The following is a 14,531-nucleotide window of genomic DNA, read 5'->3' on the forward strand; positions in this document are numbered from 1 at the left end:
ATTAACTCTTAGGCTTAAAAGAATAACAGTATTCTGTTTGTTTAATGGTCTTTGTTTGATCTTAAATGGGGTTTGTAATGAAAATGCTTTCAATCTGAAGGGAATCTTTTATCCTATTCAGAATAATTATCTTGTAAGATTAAAATCACTGAGTCATACCTAATTAAGATTTATAATTTAGCATCATTCAGGTATATGATCTAAGAGAAAGAGTTTACGGTCTTAATTTCAATTTGAAATGGAAAGGGAAAAGTGAATAAAAGGGAAATAAAACAGTTATTTGGGGCATAACAATGCACTATATTGCCACAGATTTACCCAGATTCCTTGTTTAATCCTTCCCAAGGCCAAACACGTATTGCGAAAAGCTAGCACTCTAAAGGCTAGGAGTAAGGTGGGAGAAGGGTTCTGATTTAAATTATACTATAGAATTTCTAGATCAGTTATGGAACACTAAAAAAAATGTGCTTGGTGGCTAACCACCTATCAAAATATTACAAATTTATCATGCCTTTGAGGCAAACAATTTCTAAACTGCAGGGTGAATTTATAATTAAATGGGACACTGTTCTAATAGTTATTTTGAAGCCTCCTTTCATTAAAGCATATATCAACTGAGAGAGCAATGCCTTGTTATTACACAGGGCAAAGCTTTCTCTTCTGAGAAGGTCTCATATATAGTAGTTCTCTCCACAAAGTCTAACAAGGCATTCAAAATAAGTTCAATTTTTTTTCTTCCTCAGAAATATCTTTAAAGCCCCCCACCCTCACCCCAGTCTTGGATTATAGAAAAGAATAGTTACTTTTCCGAGGTCTTTGATATTTCCTTTCCTGGCAGAGTCATCTGATGTGAGAAATACCTTTTGAAAATAAATGGTACAACTTCAAGTGCACTCAGATCCATTACTTGCTGGACATTCCATCGTATCTCAGTTTTGATTTGAAAAGGCCGCTTGACTTCAAAATTTAGTTTTAGGTATCTCGATATGATGCTTGATCTCATTGAGAAGTATCTTGGGAAGCAAGAGTGTAAACGTTTGGTCCACCCCTGGACACAGAATGTTCAAGCCCAAGGAGAAAGGAATCCTACCTGCTGACTATATTATTCAAGGGAAAAGGGGGCTATTTCAACCCAGGTTCAGAAACCAAGTTCACAATTTGAATATAACATACTGCAGTTAATGTTCCTGCATGAAGGAGTCACTGTGCCCCTTTAACACAGCTGTCACCATGTGTTTATGGAGCCACGATGCCACTTTCTAATGTCAAAATATCAATGCTGCTACTCTTATAACAAGGTAATTACTTTTGCGTTGGCCCCTTGTGTCTGAATGGCACTCAGTGAGCTGTGCTTTTATTTTTGAATGGTCGGGATTTTCTACATGTTTAGAGGATTTCGGATTCTACCTTAGAAATACTTATTTACCGTGGGCTTGACACTCAGGTGGGGTGGTGGTGGTACCTAGCAACAGAGAAACTTCCAGGCTCTTCCTGCACACCTTACTAAAACCCACCCCAGTCATTCTGAGCCTGTGAGCACATATTTAAGTATGTACCTGCTTGCGAGCAATGACAAAACACAGGGCTCCTTTTAAGAATCTCTGTACAGGAATTCATGGGCTACATGGAGCACACATCAGGCAAAGGGCAACATGAGATAAAGGCAAATATTTCTGTCACACTAATTCATGTGCAGAAAGAGCAGAAGATACCTAATGGTCCATTTACCATTGATTCACTCAGTGACCATCAGTGCTTCTTTGGACAGAGGCACAGGGAACAACTGTGGGAGAGTCAGTCCCTTAAGCAGGAAACCCAGTGACTTGCACGGAGCAGGCCCTCAATGATAAAAGTTTGTGGGTTCTGAAGGCAGGGCTAGCTTCATTGCCCCGTGACCTGCACACTCCCTCAGGGTCCCCCACACAAGGGCCCTGTGTTTGGTTTACTGCTCTGCTGTGGCTGTCTCGAATTTTTAATAAGTTTTGAACAAGGTGCCCCACATTTTATTTTTTGCACCAAGCCCCAGAAATTACGTGGCCAGCCCTGGGTGAAGGTGACAGTGCGTGTTGATGGTACAGATAATAAATCAAAAGAATAGCCAAAAGTTTACGGTTACATCTGGAAACCCATGGCTTCACATTACACTACTTTTAAAATTTTATTTTGAAGGTTACTGTTTCTATGAATAATACCTCCTCAGGAACCAAAGCAGGAAAGTAGAAGTCATTCATTCTCAGATGAGTTTACTATGGCATTTAATCAACTGTCAGTTGCTTAAATAGCATCCAATTGACATAAGGCAAACATTACTTGAATCTGGGAAAAAAGAAAGACTTTTTTTTTTTTTTTTTTTGGTAGATGAAGAAAATGCAGTTTCTGTTCTCTTGCCAGCAATACATCCACAAGTGGAGTGGAGTAAATACATTCATTACCAGCCGAAATCAAAACTCAAGAGAGGAACTGAGTAAAGTTGTTTTTGATACTAAGAAAACATTTTACTGGTATTTTACATTATATATTTTGCCGTAAGAAAATCTTTTTTGTAAGCTATAATATTGCTGATAAACTTTTTATAAAAGCCACTCTTGACTGAAAATGAGAACAAAAGTCTAATAAGAAGCAAATGTCCCAATGCTATAAAAAAATATTTTCTAAAAGAAAGATTTTCCCCACATAAAAATACGAATACTTAAGCTAGGTCACAGGGTAAAAAAAAAAAAAAAAAGTTTAACCTTGGGCCTCCACAGAATAAACCACACGTACAACTTTTTAAATGCATTGGTCTCTAAAGTAATTGGAAGAGTAATAGTATAAATGTTCTCTGAAAGTCACAGTGGCTCGAATATAAGCAAACATAGCCATTTGTACATATATTTAACATAAAGACTTCTGATTTGAAATTCTCCTTTGAATTTCCTGCGTCTAATACCCAGAGACAGCAGCCCAGCATATGCAATGTTAAGAAGTGTCAATACTCAAGTAACAAGACAACAAACAGATTTGTTGCATAAAATATGTAAATATTATTAACAGGAAGTGCCATGTGATAGCTGATGTTTGGTTGGTTTCTGATCATCTATCTTTTCTGCCGCCTCAGTCTCCCTCCTAAGGCTCCCATCAACAGGTAGCAGAAGCATGTGCCGTGCTGAGGCAGAGTCCGGAGCAGGCATCCGTGGGGCTGCCCGAAGGAAACAGCAACCCACCTGCTTTTGATTTGCTGCAAACTTATCAGTACAATTTATTTTCACCGTATTCTTGCCTACTCCTTATTTCCACTATCTGCATTTCTTGGAGGGAGCATCTTTCAAGTAAAATTGCCATTTGAATGATAAGACCAAAACCCCCCAAAGATCAGTAATCAGCAATCATGTCCAAGCAGCTACGCTTGAAATTTCTACCATAAGTTAAGTGAAAAAGTTAATGATACAAATTCACATTTCTAAGAAAAGGAAGAAAATTACAAATTCCAACCATGATTTAAAGCACTTGCTAAATAAGCATTTGTTTTCAGTTTTTGAAAAGTGTTCATTTTTCATAGACAAAAAATTTAGCTATAATTGTGTGTGTGTGTGTGTGTGTGTGTGTGTGTGTGAGAGAGAGAGAGAGAGAGAGAATTGAAGATGGAAGCATTTTTTGGACTTGTAGAAGTACCCCAAATAATTTCTAAGTTCAACTGATTTTAATGAAACATTAGCCCTTATATGCCCCCCGAAGAAAGAGACAATTATAATAAGATTTTTTTTAATTGAAGGAAAAAAATTGCATTGCTTTCTGTGCCATTTGTTTATTCTGGCTTTTCAATGACTTGAGATAAAAAAGCAGATATGCTGATTAATCAAGTCTTATCGATCAGTAGCATATGTCAATATTTCACACAAATGTCTATAGAACAATTTCTCCCAATCAAAAATTTATAAATCAGTTTAAATTCCTGGTAATTAAATTTTAGCCCCACTACAATAAATGTGGTACTTTATAAAAGTAGTATGCAAAATGTGTACTTAAGAATATACTGATAAAAGGCAAAACAGCAAACATTTCTATTAAGCAAGATTCTAAGAACAAACTGGAAAGTACAAATCATAAAAGCCTGGAATTGTTTCAAATACACCTAGCAATTCTGCTGATTTCAGACTATTAAAACTGATTACTTAATTAGGCAATCATTCAAGGCATCTAAACATTCACAGACAAAAATAGGGAGTCATTAGCAGAGCCGTCTTCACCTTGAGATGAAAATTCTGAAAAATGTTGCAGACACATAAACTTTCGGGAATCTGTCCCCATGCATGAGCTAAGCAAAATATTAAAATCTAAAAGGTAACAAGCAAAGCTAAGGAGAAAAAGAATTTACCTCTAGTGATATCACTCATTTGTCTTTTCAAGTAGCTAATACCTTAAACAATCTTAGAAATGTCAAGTTATAACACAGATATTCTCTATCAATTCTTGGAAGTACTACTTTTCTCCACTGTGGTCATACTCTTATACTATCTAAGAGTAATTAATAAAATTTCTGCTCTCTTATATGTCTATCAGAAGTACCTGACTACAAACAGGTTTTCGAAGTTCCTACCTAACATGAATAAAAACAACAAAAAGATTTTCTATTCATGGAAAACAAAACAAAACAAAACAAACAAACAAACAAAAAACCCCACAACTGAGTACTGGAACCTCAGCTACTGGAGTCTTTAATGTAACTAGAGAAAAAAAAATAATAATCTCTGTTTTCACTCAGTAGATACCAGAGATAATTTCAAGAATATCACTGATTCAGTACAGTCAGGAAAAAGAAAATATTCTGTCCCCCCTCCCCCAAAAAATGGTTCCTGAAATAATTCTAAGGAGACCCTATAAACTGTCTTTTTTAAGAGAAGAGAAAAAGCAAGTCAACTCACACATACAGCTTCCAAACAGAAGTCTTACTCTCTTCCAGGAAAACAACAATGAGATTTTATTACCCTACTATGATTCTTTCATTTCGGACATGATTAATTAGCAAGTATTACACTTCCCAAAACTCTCACCACACTCTTTGTGGTCTATCAGCCTAGTTGCTGAGAGATCCATATGAAAGAGCAAGGAGCCAACAGCAGTATAAGACAAGTATCCAGAAACTATTTCAAAGGAACACTTCTCTCCTATCTTTGCCTCCCAAACTGAAGCAGGCTGCTTTTAACTGCTTTCACAAAAAAATTTTTCTTAATTGGTTATTTTCTTAACAATACCTTTTAAAATTTGAATAATGCATGTAACATATGCCGTATTCAAGAATACATGGCATGGTTTATTTGTTACCTACCTATATTTTCAGGCTGGAATTCCAAAAGACTTGAGTGAGTCCATGTGGTTTACACTGATAACCATCTACATGCACAATTAATAAACAATAAAGATGATGTGAGCAAGCATGTTTGGGGAAATGGCTTTTACAGAAAAACTGTTTCTTTCCCAAAGAAAAACTAACATGTCACACATAAAATAATGAGAGGAAACAGCAATAAAGAACTAAAAGAGAGGATGAAAGAAGAGGGCAACTTTAAAATTTGAATGAATGAAAACTCTGATTCCCTGCATATTGTTCCAAAACACCCTCTCCAAATAATTTCCCCTTTAAAACGATCTATTTTCAAAATGTCCATGTGAACCAAGAAGCCAGCTATAACTGAACATACTATAAATACATATTTAACAACCTTCAGTTTATAAAGGCTAGGGGTTTCCTCTTCAACCTTTCAACTCTTATGTCCAAAAAACTTCACACATAGTACAGTACTAATAAATAGATCTTGTTGGTTGCAGGAAACATTTTTTTTTAATCTATTCTGGTCATAATATCCTTGCTTTTTTTCTGTTGTATTAAATTTAGGATCAAAAACATCAAAGCAGCTTCCACCTCGGACCTAACTTTTAGAGAATCAATGTGACAAGGCAGTCCCTGATAGATGTTTCTCTTGATAAACGACTTGTTCAAAAGAGACATTGTAGCTTTCATTTCCTGACCACAACACACTTTTAATTTGCAACAGCAGAGCTGCCAGAGTGAGAGCACTTGCCCACTTTCCAGCCTTTTAGGTTTGTAGTTCTGGTTCCTTTAGGCCACGCGTTTGAGACAAACAAAATCTAAAAATAATCAGAGTGATAGAATTACAGAATAGGAACCATTAATGCTATTTTATACATATACACTAGTGTCTACTTTATATATATATATATATATATATATATATGAATACAAATATAAATATATATATAAACTTTTCCTCCCCAGAATTCTAGTGTGCGATAAGGCTCCTGAGTGACCGTCATTTGCACAACAAGCATTTAAACACAGAGAAATAAATTATGTGACTATTATTTAATAGTAAGCAGAGACAGAGGAGGGGGCAATTTACACACTTAAATCTGCTGTTAAATGTCATGAATTATATGATTGCCTACCCCAACGTGTTTTTTACATATTATTGCAATGATTATTATTACTACTACCTAGAAATCACATTTAAGTATCAATACGGTGAACAGTCAAACCATCCAATTTCTGCTCTCAGCACATTGTCCGAGCTCCGATTTAAAATTTATAAATGTAATATCCTCCTCATCACAGGCAGCAGCCCAATCTGCTCTGAATATATATTACAGCTTTAACATCACAGAGGGAAATCGCCCATCTGGCAATCCCATTCGCTCCAACAGCTCCGGGGGAAAAAAAGCTGTGCTCTCTCCTCCTTAAAACATTTCTCAGGGCAAATTATGTGCATCTAAAATAAACAGTCTTCTTATTGATCGCTTCAAAGTCAACAAGTTCCAAATGCAAAATTCAAATCCTTTTCTATCGTGTGAGAGCAGTGTGTGTTTAGCTCAATAGTCACCAGAGTCCAACCAAAAGTGTGTGTCGCGCAACGGCTCCAGTAGTGCCTTTCCTTGTATTCACATTTGTGTTATGAGAGAGCAGTAACCACGGCCACATTACAGACCCCTGGCAGCTTTGCCCCACAGCTATTTCTTTCTTTCACATTCTCCCTTTCCTTCTCTCTCTTTCCAGGGTGAATGCATGGTGGTAGGGTAAATGTACCCCCCAAAAAAACAAAACAAAACAAACAAACAAACAAAAAACCCCCACACACAAACAACAACAAAAACCCAAACCAGTATAAAGTGGATATATCCTGTGGTTATGCAAAATACTTTTAACATCTTTTTGTTGTTGTTCCCTCTTAGTCTTAATTGAATATCACAAAGTATACACAGGGCACTGTCACAAGAGCTATTGAAAACCCCCTCTCACTCCATTTATCTGACCTTTTTTTTTTTTTTGTGAAGAAAGAGGAAAGAGCGATTTCAAACAAAGTCAATTTCAGTGCTTGATTATTTAATTCTGTCACAGGTTAAAAGTAAAAAGCGCTGACAGGCAGACAAGTGAATGGCAAGGAAAAAAAAAAACCTACTACTGTTTCTTAAAAGGCATTAAAGACTTAAAGCAATCAAAATATATATTTTTTTATTTTTATGTAAAAGACACCCCTTCGCTCACTCACCCAAAAAAACACACTCAGAAGAACTGATTACTCCACAAAGTGTAATCATCCAGAGAGCAGATAGTCAAATTGCATTAATAGGTTGAGAAAAAAAAATTTTTTCATCCAATTTTGTGTGTGTACATACATATATATATATTTATACATACTTTCATTAGTAAGCAGTCTTTCCCCACACTCCCGCCCTCTCCCCTCTCCACCCAGCCTCCTCCCCAAAAAACCCCACACTGAGTTTAACTAATTTACATACCATTTGACTTCAGTGGTTATATAGTGCATTACTAGTAACATGCAACTTTGGGATTACCGCTAAAACAGACAAAAGTGGACTCCAGTAATCTATTAATCAAAACTGAAATATAAACAAGTGATAGCAAAAGCAAACAAGCATTTTGACAGATTAAAATATACATATATCTATTTAAAGGAATTATATATCATGAGCGTCTGCTTCCCAAGGAGAGTCTTCAATGGTTTTTATCATGCTATTTAATTTGTCTTTCCTATTTAGATGCAAAGGAAGTAAATTCCAAAACTGACATACCATAAACACTGGTGCTACTGATCATTTCTTGCTGGCAGCACAAAAAGCTGAATTGGATTTCTCACAAGCAGGAATTCCAAAGGTTGCTTTTCATTAAAGCCACTTTTCCTCTCAGCTATCAAATGTCACTGCCTTGAAACGTGGGCCCTTTCGTCAGGTATTCATTTAACCTACATGCATATAATTAAGGGGGAAAGCAACATCAACAAAAAGGGGATCTCAGATCACAGGAGAAGAAAGAAAGGAAAAAAAGCACATGACCAGGAATGCAAGTCCATGTCAATTTCACTCACTCCCATTGAAACTAACAAGAGCTCCGGGGAGGACGGTAATAGGATCAGTGGATTGTATATACCATTAAATTATACATCTTTCTCTCCCGTTCCTTGCCAACAATACGCCCACCACGCTGTACCCCCTCCAAGATGATGTGCTTACATTTTTCTGCAACCGATCTTCTGACATTTTCACGTTCCCCCAGCCACGAGACTGTAATTTAACCTCAACTTTTTGTGTGTGCAAGATTCTTATTTACACTTCTTATTTACTTAGAAGTTAGTTCCCGAAGAAAGTCTAGCCCCACCCTATGGCTCCGCTTTCTTATTTTTTTTATTTTTGAAGTAAAAAGATAGTAATAAGTTAAGCTCAATATAGCGGAAAACGAGATTCTTGCTATCGCGAACTCTTAATCCAATACTATTGTTACAATGATTAAGCAGCAAAATATGCATTATAATGTTTCAGGGCTACTTTGTACTGAAAAATTAGACAGCAGGTTGGCGTACAGAATAGAAGCGAATGCAAATTAAATTTAATGTTTACGGCACTACTGGAAGATCTCTTTTTATTACGGGTCTTGCATTTGTTTATATTCTTAAAAAATAAAACAAGTAGAAACAAAAACAAATTTAAACAGATGGTAGAAAACTACGAAGCTCCTCTTACCTGAACGCGCGGAGCGAAAACCCGATAGGTTAGCGTAGCATCGATCCGACGTGTTTGCTGATGAATGGAAGCTAGGGTTAAGTGAAGGTGCCTATGATTTGAAATCATTCCAAGTTTTTGAAGGGAAGACGGACTGCAGCCTCTGCCATGTTGGAATTTCAAACCCAAAACAGCTGCTTGGAAGGAGCCAGCATGCCAGAGGCTGGGCGCAGGCGCAGAGCGCCGCCGAGCCAAATTCAAATCACTTTCACACTAAGAGCCAAAGATCAGTTTTCAAAGGAGAGAGGGAGAAAGAGACGGAGGCTGCGGAGAGGGAGAGAAGACGGGAGGCAGTGGCGAGAGGCGGGCAGTGGAGAGAGACGGGCAGCGGGAGGACCGGGAGGGAGAGGGAAAGACGCACGGAGCCCGCGGAGCTGGAGGGGGAGAAAGGGAGGCGGGAGGCGAGCGGGCGAGCGAGCGAGAGACGCGCCAGAGATTCATGGGCAGGGAGGGCTCAATGGCCGCGCCGCGCTGGCCGGCCAGCCGCTCGGGTCATGTTACACGGCCGGGGCCGCGGCGGCCGCCCAGCCTTGCCGACGCGCTCACGCGGCCCGGAGGGGGCCCCGAGGTCATGATTACGCGCGCAGGGACCCGGAGCTCTCCCTGCCCGCACTCCCGGGCGGCCCAGCCTGGGGAAAGGGGAGCAATGCCTTGGGGTGGAGGGGGGAAGTGGTGGTGGTGGTGGGGGGGGAAGGGGCCTTTCTTTCCCACGCGTGACCAGCCGGCCCCTGCGCGCCCCAGCCAGCCTGGGAGGGCCCGGGACAGGGCTGCGCGGCTCTCGCGCCCGCGGGCCCCTCCCTGCGGGCTCCCGGCCCTCTCGACAGCTGCGGCCAGTCCACCCTTCCCCACCCCCCAAGACTCCGCACACTGGACAGGATCTGGCCCCGAGAAGCCAGGACCTCACCCGCACTCTCCCCTGGGCCCCCAGCACCAGCCAGAAAACGACTTTATCTGCTAAGAAGAGGCAACTTCGGGGGGGAAATCCAAATTAAGCCGGTTCGCCTCCCCCGCCTCCTTGTGAATAAATAAAATCATAAGTGTCTAGGTGTGCGGTCCACTCTCGCGCTTCCCTGGTTCCCCTCCCTACCTCCCCCAGGCGGCTTGGGCCGGGGAAAGCAGCGCCTGGGGGCCCCCGGTGCGGGCTGCTGGTGCGCCAGCATAGACGTTAGCCTCATGCTTTCCCAACCCCCTTCTATGGAGCAAGCCGGGGACCCAGGAGTGGGAAGAGAGTAGGGGCTTTGTGGTGCTGGGAGCTGAGGAAGAATGAAATGTGCAGTTGAGTGTGTTGCTCGCATCCCAGGGAGCAATGCAGTGCTGATTGTCTGTTGCTGAGATAGCCTTTTGTTCGGAACATAAGGTTTAAGAAACACATACACGTTTTCTGGGGTCTCTTGTTAGATGTAAATGTGCTGCATCCAGACGCTTACTATGCAGTGTAAGCTCAGTTGGTTTACTAATCACCCCGCCCCACCCCCAAACAACCAGGATCATTTGAATGGGAACCTCATTCAGACTTCTAGGCTGCGAGGATTGCCTTCAACCTATTTCATTCTAGACTAGCCAACCATCCAACTGAGATAATAAAGCAAACAATAACATTTGATCATGATGTCTACGAGATAATGTGCTCGGCAAAGTTCTTTAGGAATTGTAATGAGCGAGAGAGTGAGTGAGGTAATAAATTTCTCTTCGTTTTCATTAAATATGACTTTAATAGATAAATGTTAAGTTTATACTTTGGCCTGGTGGACACCCAGTCCGCTCCATTTCAACTAAGCTAAGAATGAAAGATGCAAATTATATATTCCACCAGGAGCCCATGAAGCTGAGAATGTTACCTTTGAAGGTTGGGAAGGAAAATAGACTTGTTTAGTACTGACCCTCCTTATAACGGAAGCATTTCTTCCTGCTTCTCTGCCATAGATTTAATAGACTAAATTGCAGCTCTCCAGATGATGAAATGCAGCTTTTAAAAGATACCACATATATACTTTGAAATTAATTTCATTCTCCTTTCATGATTTTCTTACCTGTGAATGGATAGCCCTCGAACAGATGCATTTAGCTAACACAATGAGAAAGAAAAATTATTCTAGTTAAATCTAAGCAGATGACAGAATTTAAAAGACAAAACAAAGTGATTCAAGATCTTACCAAATATTTCTAAAGAATGAGATTTCTATGTGGAATGGATTTGACCTTTCTGTGCATTTCTTTAAACCAGGCTTCAAAATAAAACAGAAGAACTTTATTCTGATGTAACAGAGAACACTAGAGCCCCTTTAGTTATGTTTTACAAGATAGCTTTGAAAACGATATTATGAGAAGTTGCCCATTGGATTTCACCACAAAGAAATAAGTGTGGAAAAATATCTATGGGTCACTGTTGGATTGAGTACAGATGAATTAAAAAACAACAACTGTGAAGAACTTAAAATTTCAGTTATTGCCCATTTGGAGAATGGCGACGAGAAGTCCTCTGGACACACAGCAGATGCTCTGTGCAATTCAAGCAAAGTGGCTCTGTCCTTGTTTGTTAAAAAAAGTTCAAAGCTCATCAGCCTTTAACACTAAATTCCTCATATTGAATTTACAGTTTCTTATGTAAACCAAAATGTCAAATAAAATATATTTGATGGAATATTCACTGAGTTAAAAAAAAAGTTATGTACAGATATATATATGTGTATATATATGTATATATATTCATGATCAACTTAAATTCATTTTCAATATCTAAAGCAAAGTAAGCACTACTTTTAAAAAGGGGCAGGAAAAAGTGTGGTTAGCGGGATTTATTAATAGGTAAGTAATACCTTTTCCAACTCCTTTGTATATTCATTTGAAATACAGACTATAGAATTTGTCATTCAACATATAAATGAATATAATTAACTTTGGAATCAAAGAAAAGCAAGCTATTCAAAAGAACACTGCATGTATTTACATAGCATTTCAAAACTGTCCAAAATTACATATACTCCAGGAAAAAATGTTTACATAATAAAATATATATTATGCGATTTGCATCACTAATAAGATCCATTATGGAGTTTGTCACCCCACTATTTCTACCTTTTTTTTTTTTTAAGTATGGATAAAGGTTGCTTTTCTCCAATTACTTTTTTTGCAAAGGAAGTTGAAATTTGACTTTTTTTCCCCCCAAAAGATGCATTCTTTGTAAAATTAGCACAATATTTATGGTTTTTGTTGTTTTAACAAAACCAGCTTTAATGATGTGATATGATTAACATTTTAATAGTCACCATATTCTAGCCACATTTATTTTTAAAACTTTTATTCAAAAGAAATGTTTCTGGTCGTAACTGACATCCATCTCTACAATGTTCTTTATGAAACTTTTCTTGTGATGACACGAAGAGGAGAAATTGAGTCTTTAAAGAAAGTGCACTGGCTAATCAAGAAAACACGTAATTCAGTGAAAAACTGATCAGGCTAGTTTTTTCCCACTGCTGTAAGCCCGATGTTTCTTTCTTTCTTTTTTAATTTTAATTTGTTTTTAATGTAAAAAAGACAAATATAATGAATTTCTAACATATAGTGTATTCTGATGTGGGCTTTGTAAGAAAACTAAAGAAAAATAAGCATCACTGTTCTTTTTTTCCTTCAGGAAGAGTGTGTGTGTGTGTGTGTGTGTGTGAGTACACTACACGCATGCGCACATGTTCCTCTCAAGCTAATTCAGAGAGGAAAGTTTCTTCTACTTTTGTGTTCTTATTCTCAGGACACATATAAGCAACAACAACTAAAGTAAACGGTAAGGAAATAAGCAAGGTGATACAAAATGTGATTGTGCAGATGACCATATTCTTGTCTGCCTGGACTAAGGTTAGACACAGAGATGTATACATAGGTAATGGGAGAAGAAAAGAGAAGGACAAGATGGGAGTAGACAGAGAGCACTGAAAACATAAGAAGATGAGGGTAACAAGATGTTTTGTTTGTTTGTTTAAAGATTTTATTTATTTATTTGCCAGAGAGAGATCACAAGTAGGCAGAGAGGCAGGCAGAGAGAGAGAGAAGGAAGCAGGCTCCCTGCTGAGCAGAGAGCCCGATGCGGGACTCGATCCCAGGACCCTGAGATCATGACCTGAGCCGAAGGCAGCGGCTTAACCCACTGAGCCACCCAGGCGCCCCGAGGTTAACAAGATGTTTTAAAGACAAAAATAAGTTTGGGGTGCTATAATGTTGAGTTTTTCATGAAATAGGAAACACAATTCAATTTAATTGATACATTCTGCTGTTTAGTTTCAAACTCAATTATTTTAATGAAACATTAAACTAGTCATATCTTCTTCCACACTATTGTGTTTCCAAAATATTCCAGGACTTACTAGCTGTTAGACCTACACATTTTTTTTTCATATTGCTCACAAAATCTAAAGTAGCTCTTACAAAAATGCAATTACTGGTATGTTTTTTTTTTTTTAATGTTTGCATAAAATTGCAGTTTAGTTTAAGGATCTTTATTTGTACTTCAACTAAGAATACTACAAAATTCTTATGCTCCTTCCTCTTCCCCAACCCTGCCAAAAAAACTAGTGAGGACCTTGACCTCATTTTAGTAAAAGTACTCAATTTGTTAGAATTACATTCGAATACAGGTACTGTCAAAGGGTATTAGAGTGGTCTCTATATCTCCTCAGTGACCTAACCCTATAGTGGAGAGACAACTCGAAAATCCTGTGACAGGTTCACTTGAGATGTTTTCTTGGTTAAGCAAAACTGTTTTCTTCTAATCATCTGAGGATTGCACATTTTCATTCACTCTTGAACTTGTAGTAGTGTTCATATATTTGCTGCAGCCTCTGTCTGATTCTGCATGATCCTCAGTTGCATTTAGAAAGTACACATAGTACTGAACACTTAACTGTGGTTACAAGTATTGCACTAAAAATTGCAGAAGATTTAAAGGAAACTGACATGAACATTTTATGGATAAAGCCAGATAAATATAGTTCAAAGTGAATAAGTGACTCACAAAGGGGTCTGTCTAGAGGAAGATACGGGTTCTTTCATGAAGGAGAGAACCGTTTTCCTGGTCTTTGTAGTCTCAATCTTTAAGCTCCAATACAACAAACCGCTTGTAGTCTGCAGCCTGCGTCTGCCATGTTGTCTGTCCCTTCTGTGCCTTGTTACCCACTGTGCCCTCTGATTTCCCCTCCTCTTCTGTGGGCTACCTCCCTCAGACTCTCAGCACTTACACCTCCCGCAAGAAGACTTCCCAGCCTTCCTGGGTTGGAGCGGGGGCACTTCAGCCTATCTCCCCTGGGTTCTTCTCAGACTACATCCCTCTCTTTCTCTCTGCACCTTAACATCGTGTTTTGAGTATCTTTCTGTTGGGCCCTCCGTTAGATTGTAAAGCTCCCTGAGGGCAGGCGATGTGGTAATTTCCAGCTTTGGTTTCAGTTTTCTATCTCTGCCCCCACCACAGTGCTTAA

The 14,531-nt window shown here is 38.8% G+C and overlaps 1 protein-coding gene across 2 annotated transcripts in view; it reads right to left on the reverse strand.

Moving 5' to 3' along the window:
* Positions 1-9,446, reverse strand: part of FIGN (fidgetin, microtubule severing factor) — a 131,473-nt gene extending 122,027 nt beyond the window's left edge. The window contains exons 1-2 of one of the 2 annotated variants that reach the window (XM_032355769.1): positions 9,031-9,446; positions 8,086-8,255 (exon numbers count right to left, since the gene is read on the reverse strand). In XM_032355769.1, the coding sequence (XP_032211660.1) occupies positions 8,086-8,110 (25 nt within the window). In that variant the 5' untranslated portion in view covers positions 8,111-8,255; positions 9,031-9,446. The remainder of the gene's footprint in view (positions 1-8,085; positions 8,256-9,030) is intronic. The other variant, XM_032355770.1, reaches the window with a different exon arrangement.
* Positions 9,447-14,531: the final 5,085 nt, after the last annotated feature.

Source organism: Mustela erminea, chromosome 8, assembly GCF_009829155.1.
Source record: "Mustela erminea isolate mMusErm1 chromosome 8, mMusErm1.Pri, whole genome shotgun sequence".
Taxonomy (NCBI): Eukaryota; Metazoa; Chordata; class Mammalia; order Carnivora; family Mustelidae; genus Mustela; species Mustela erminea.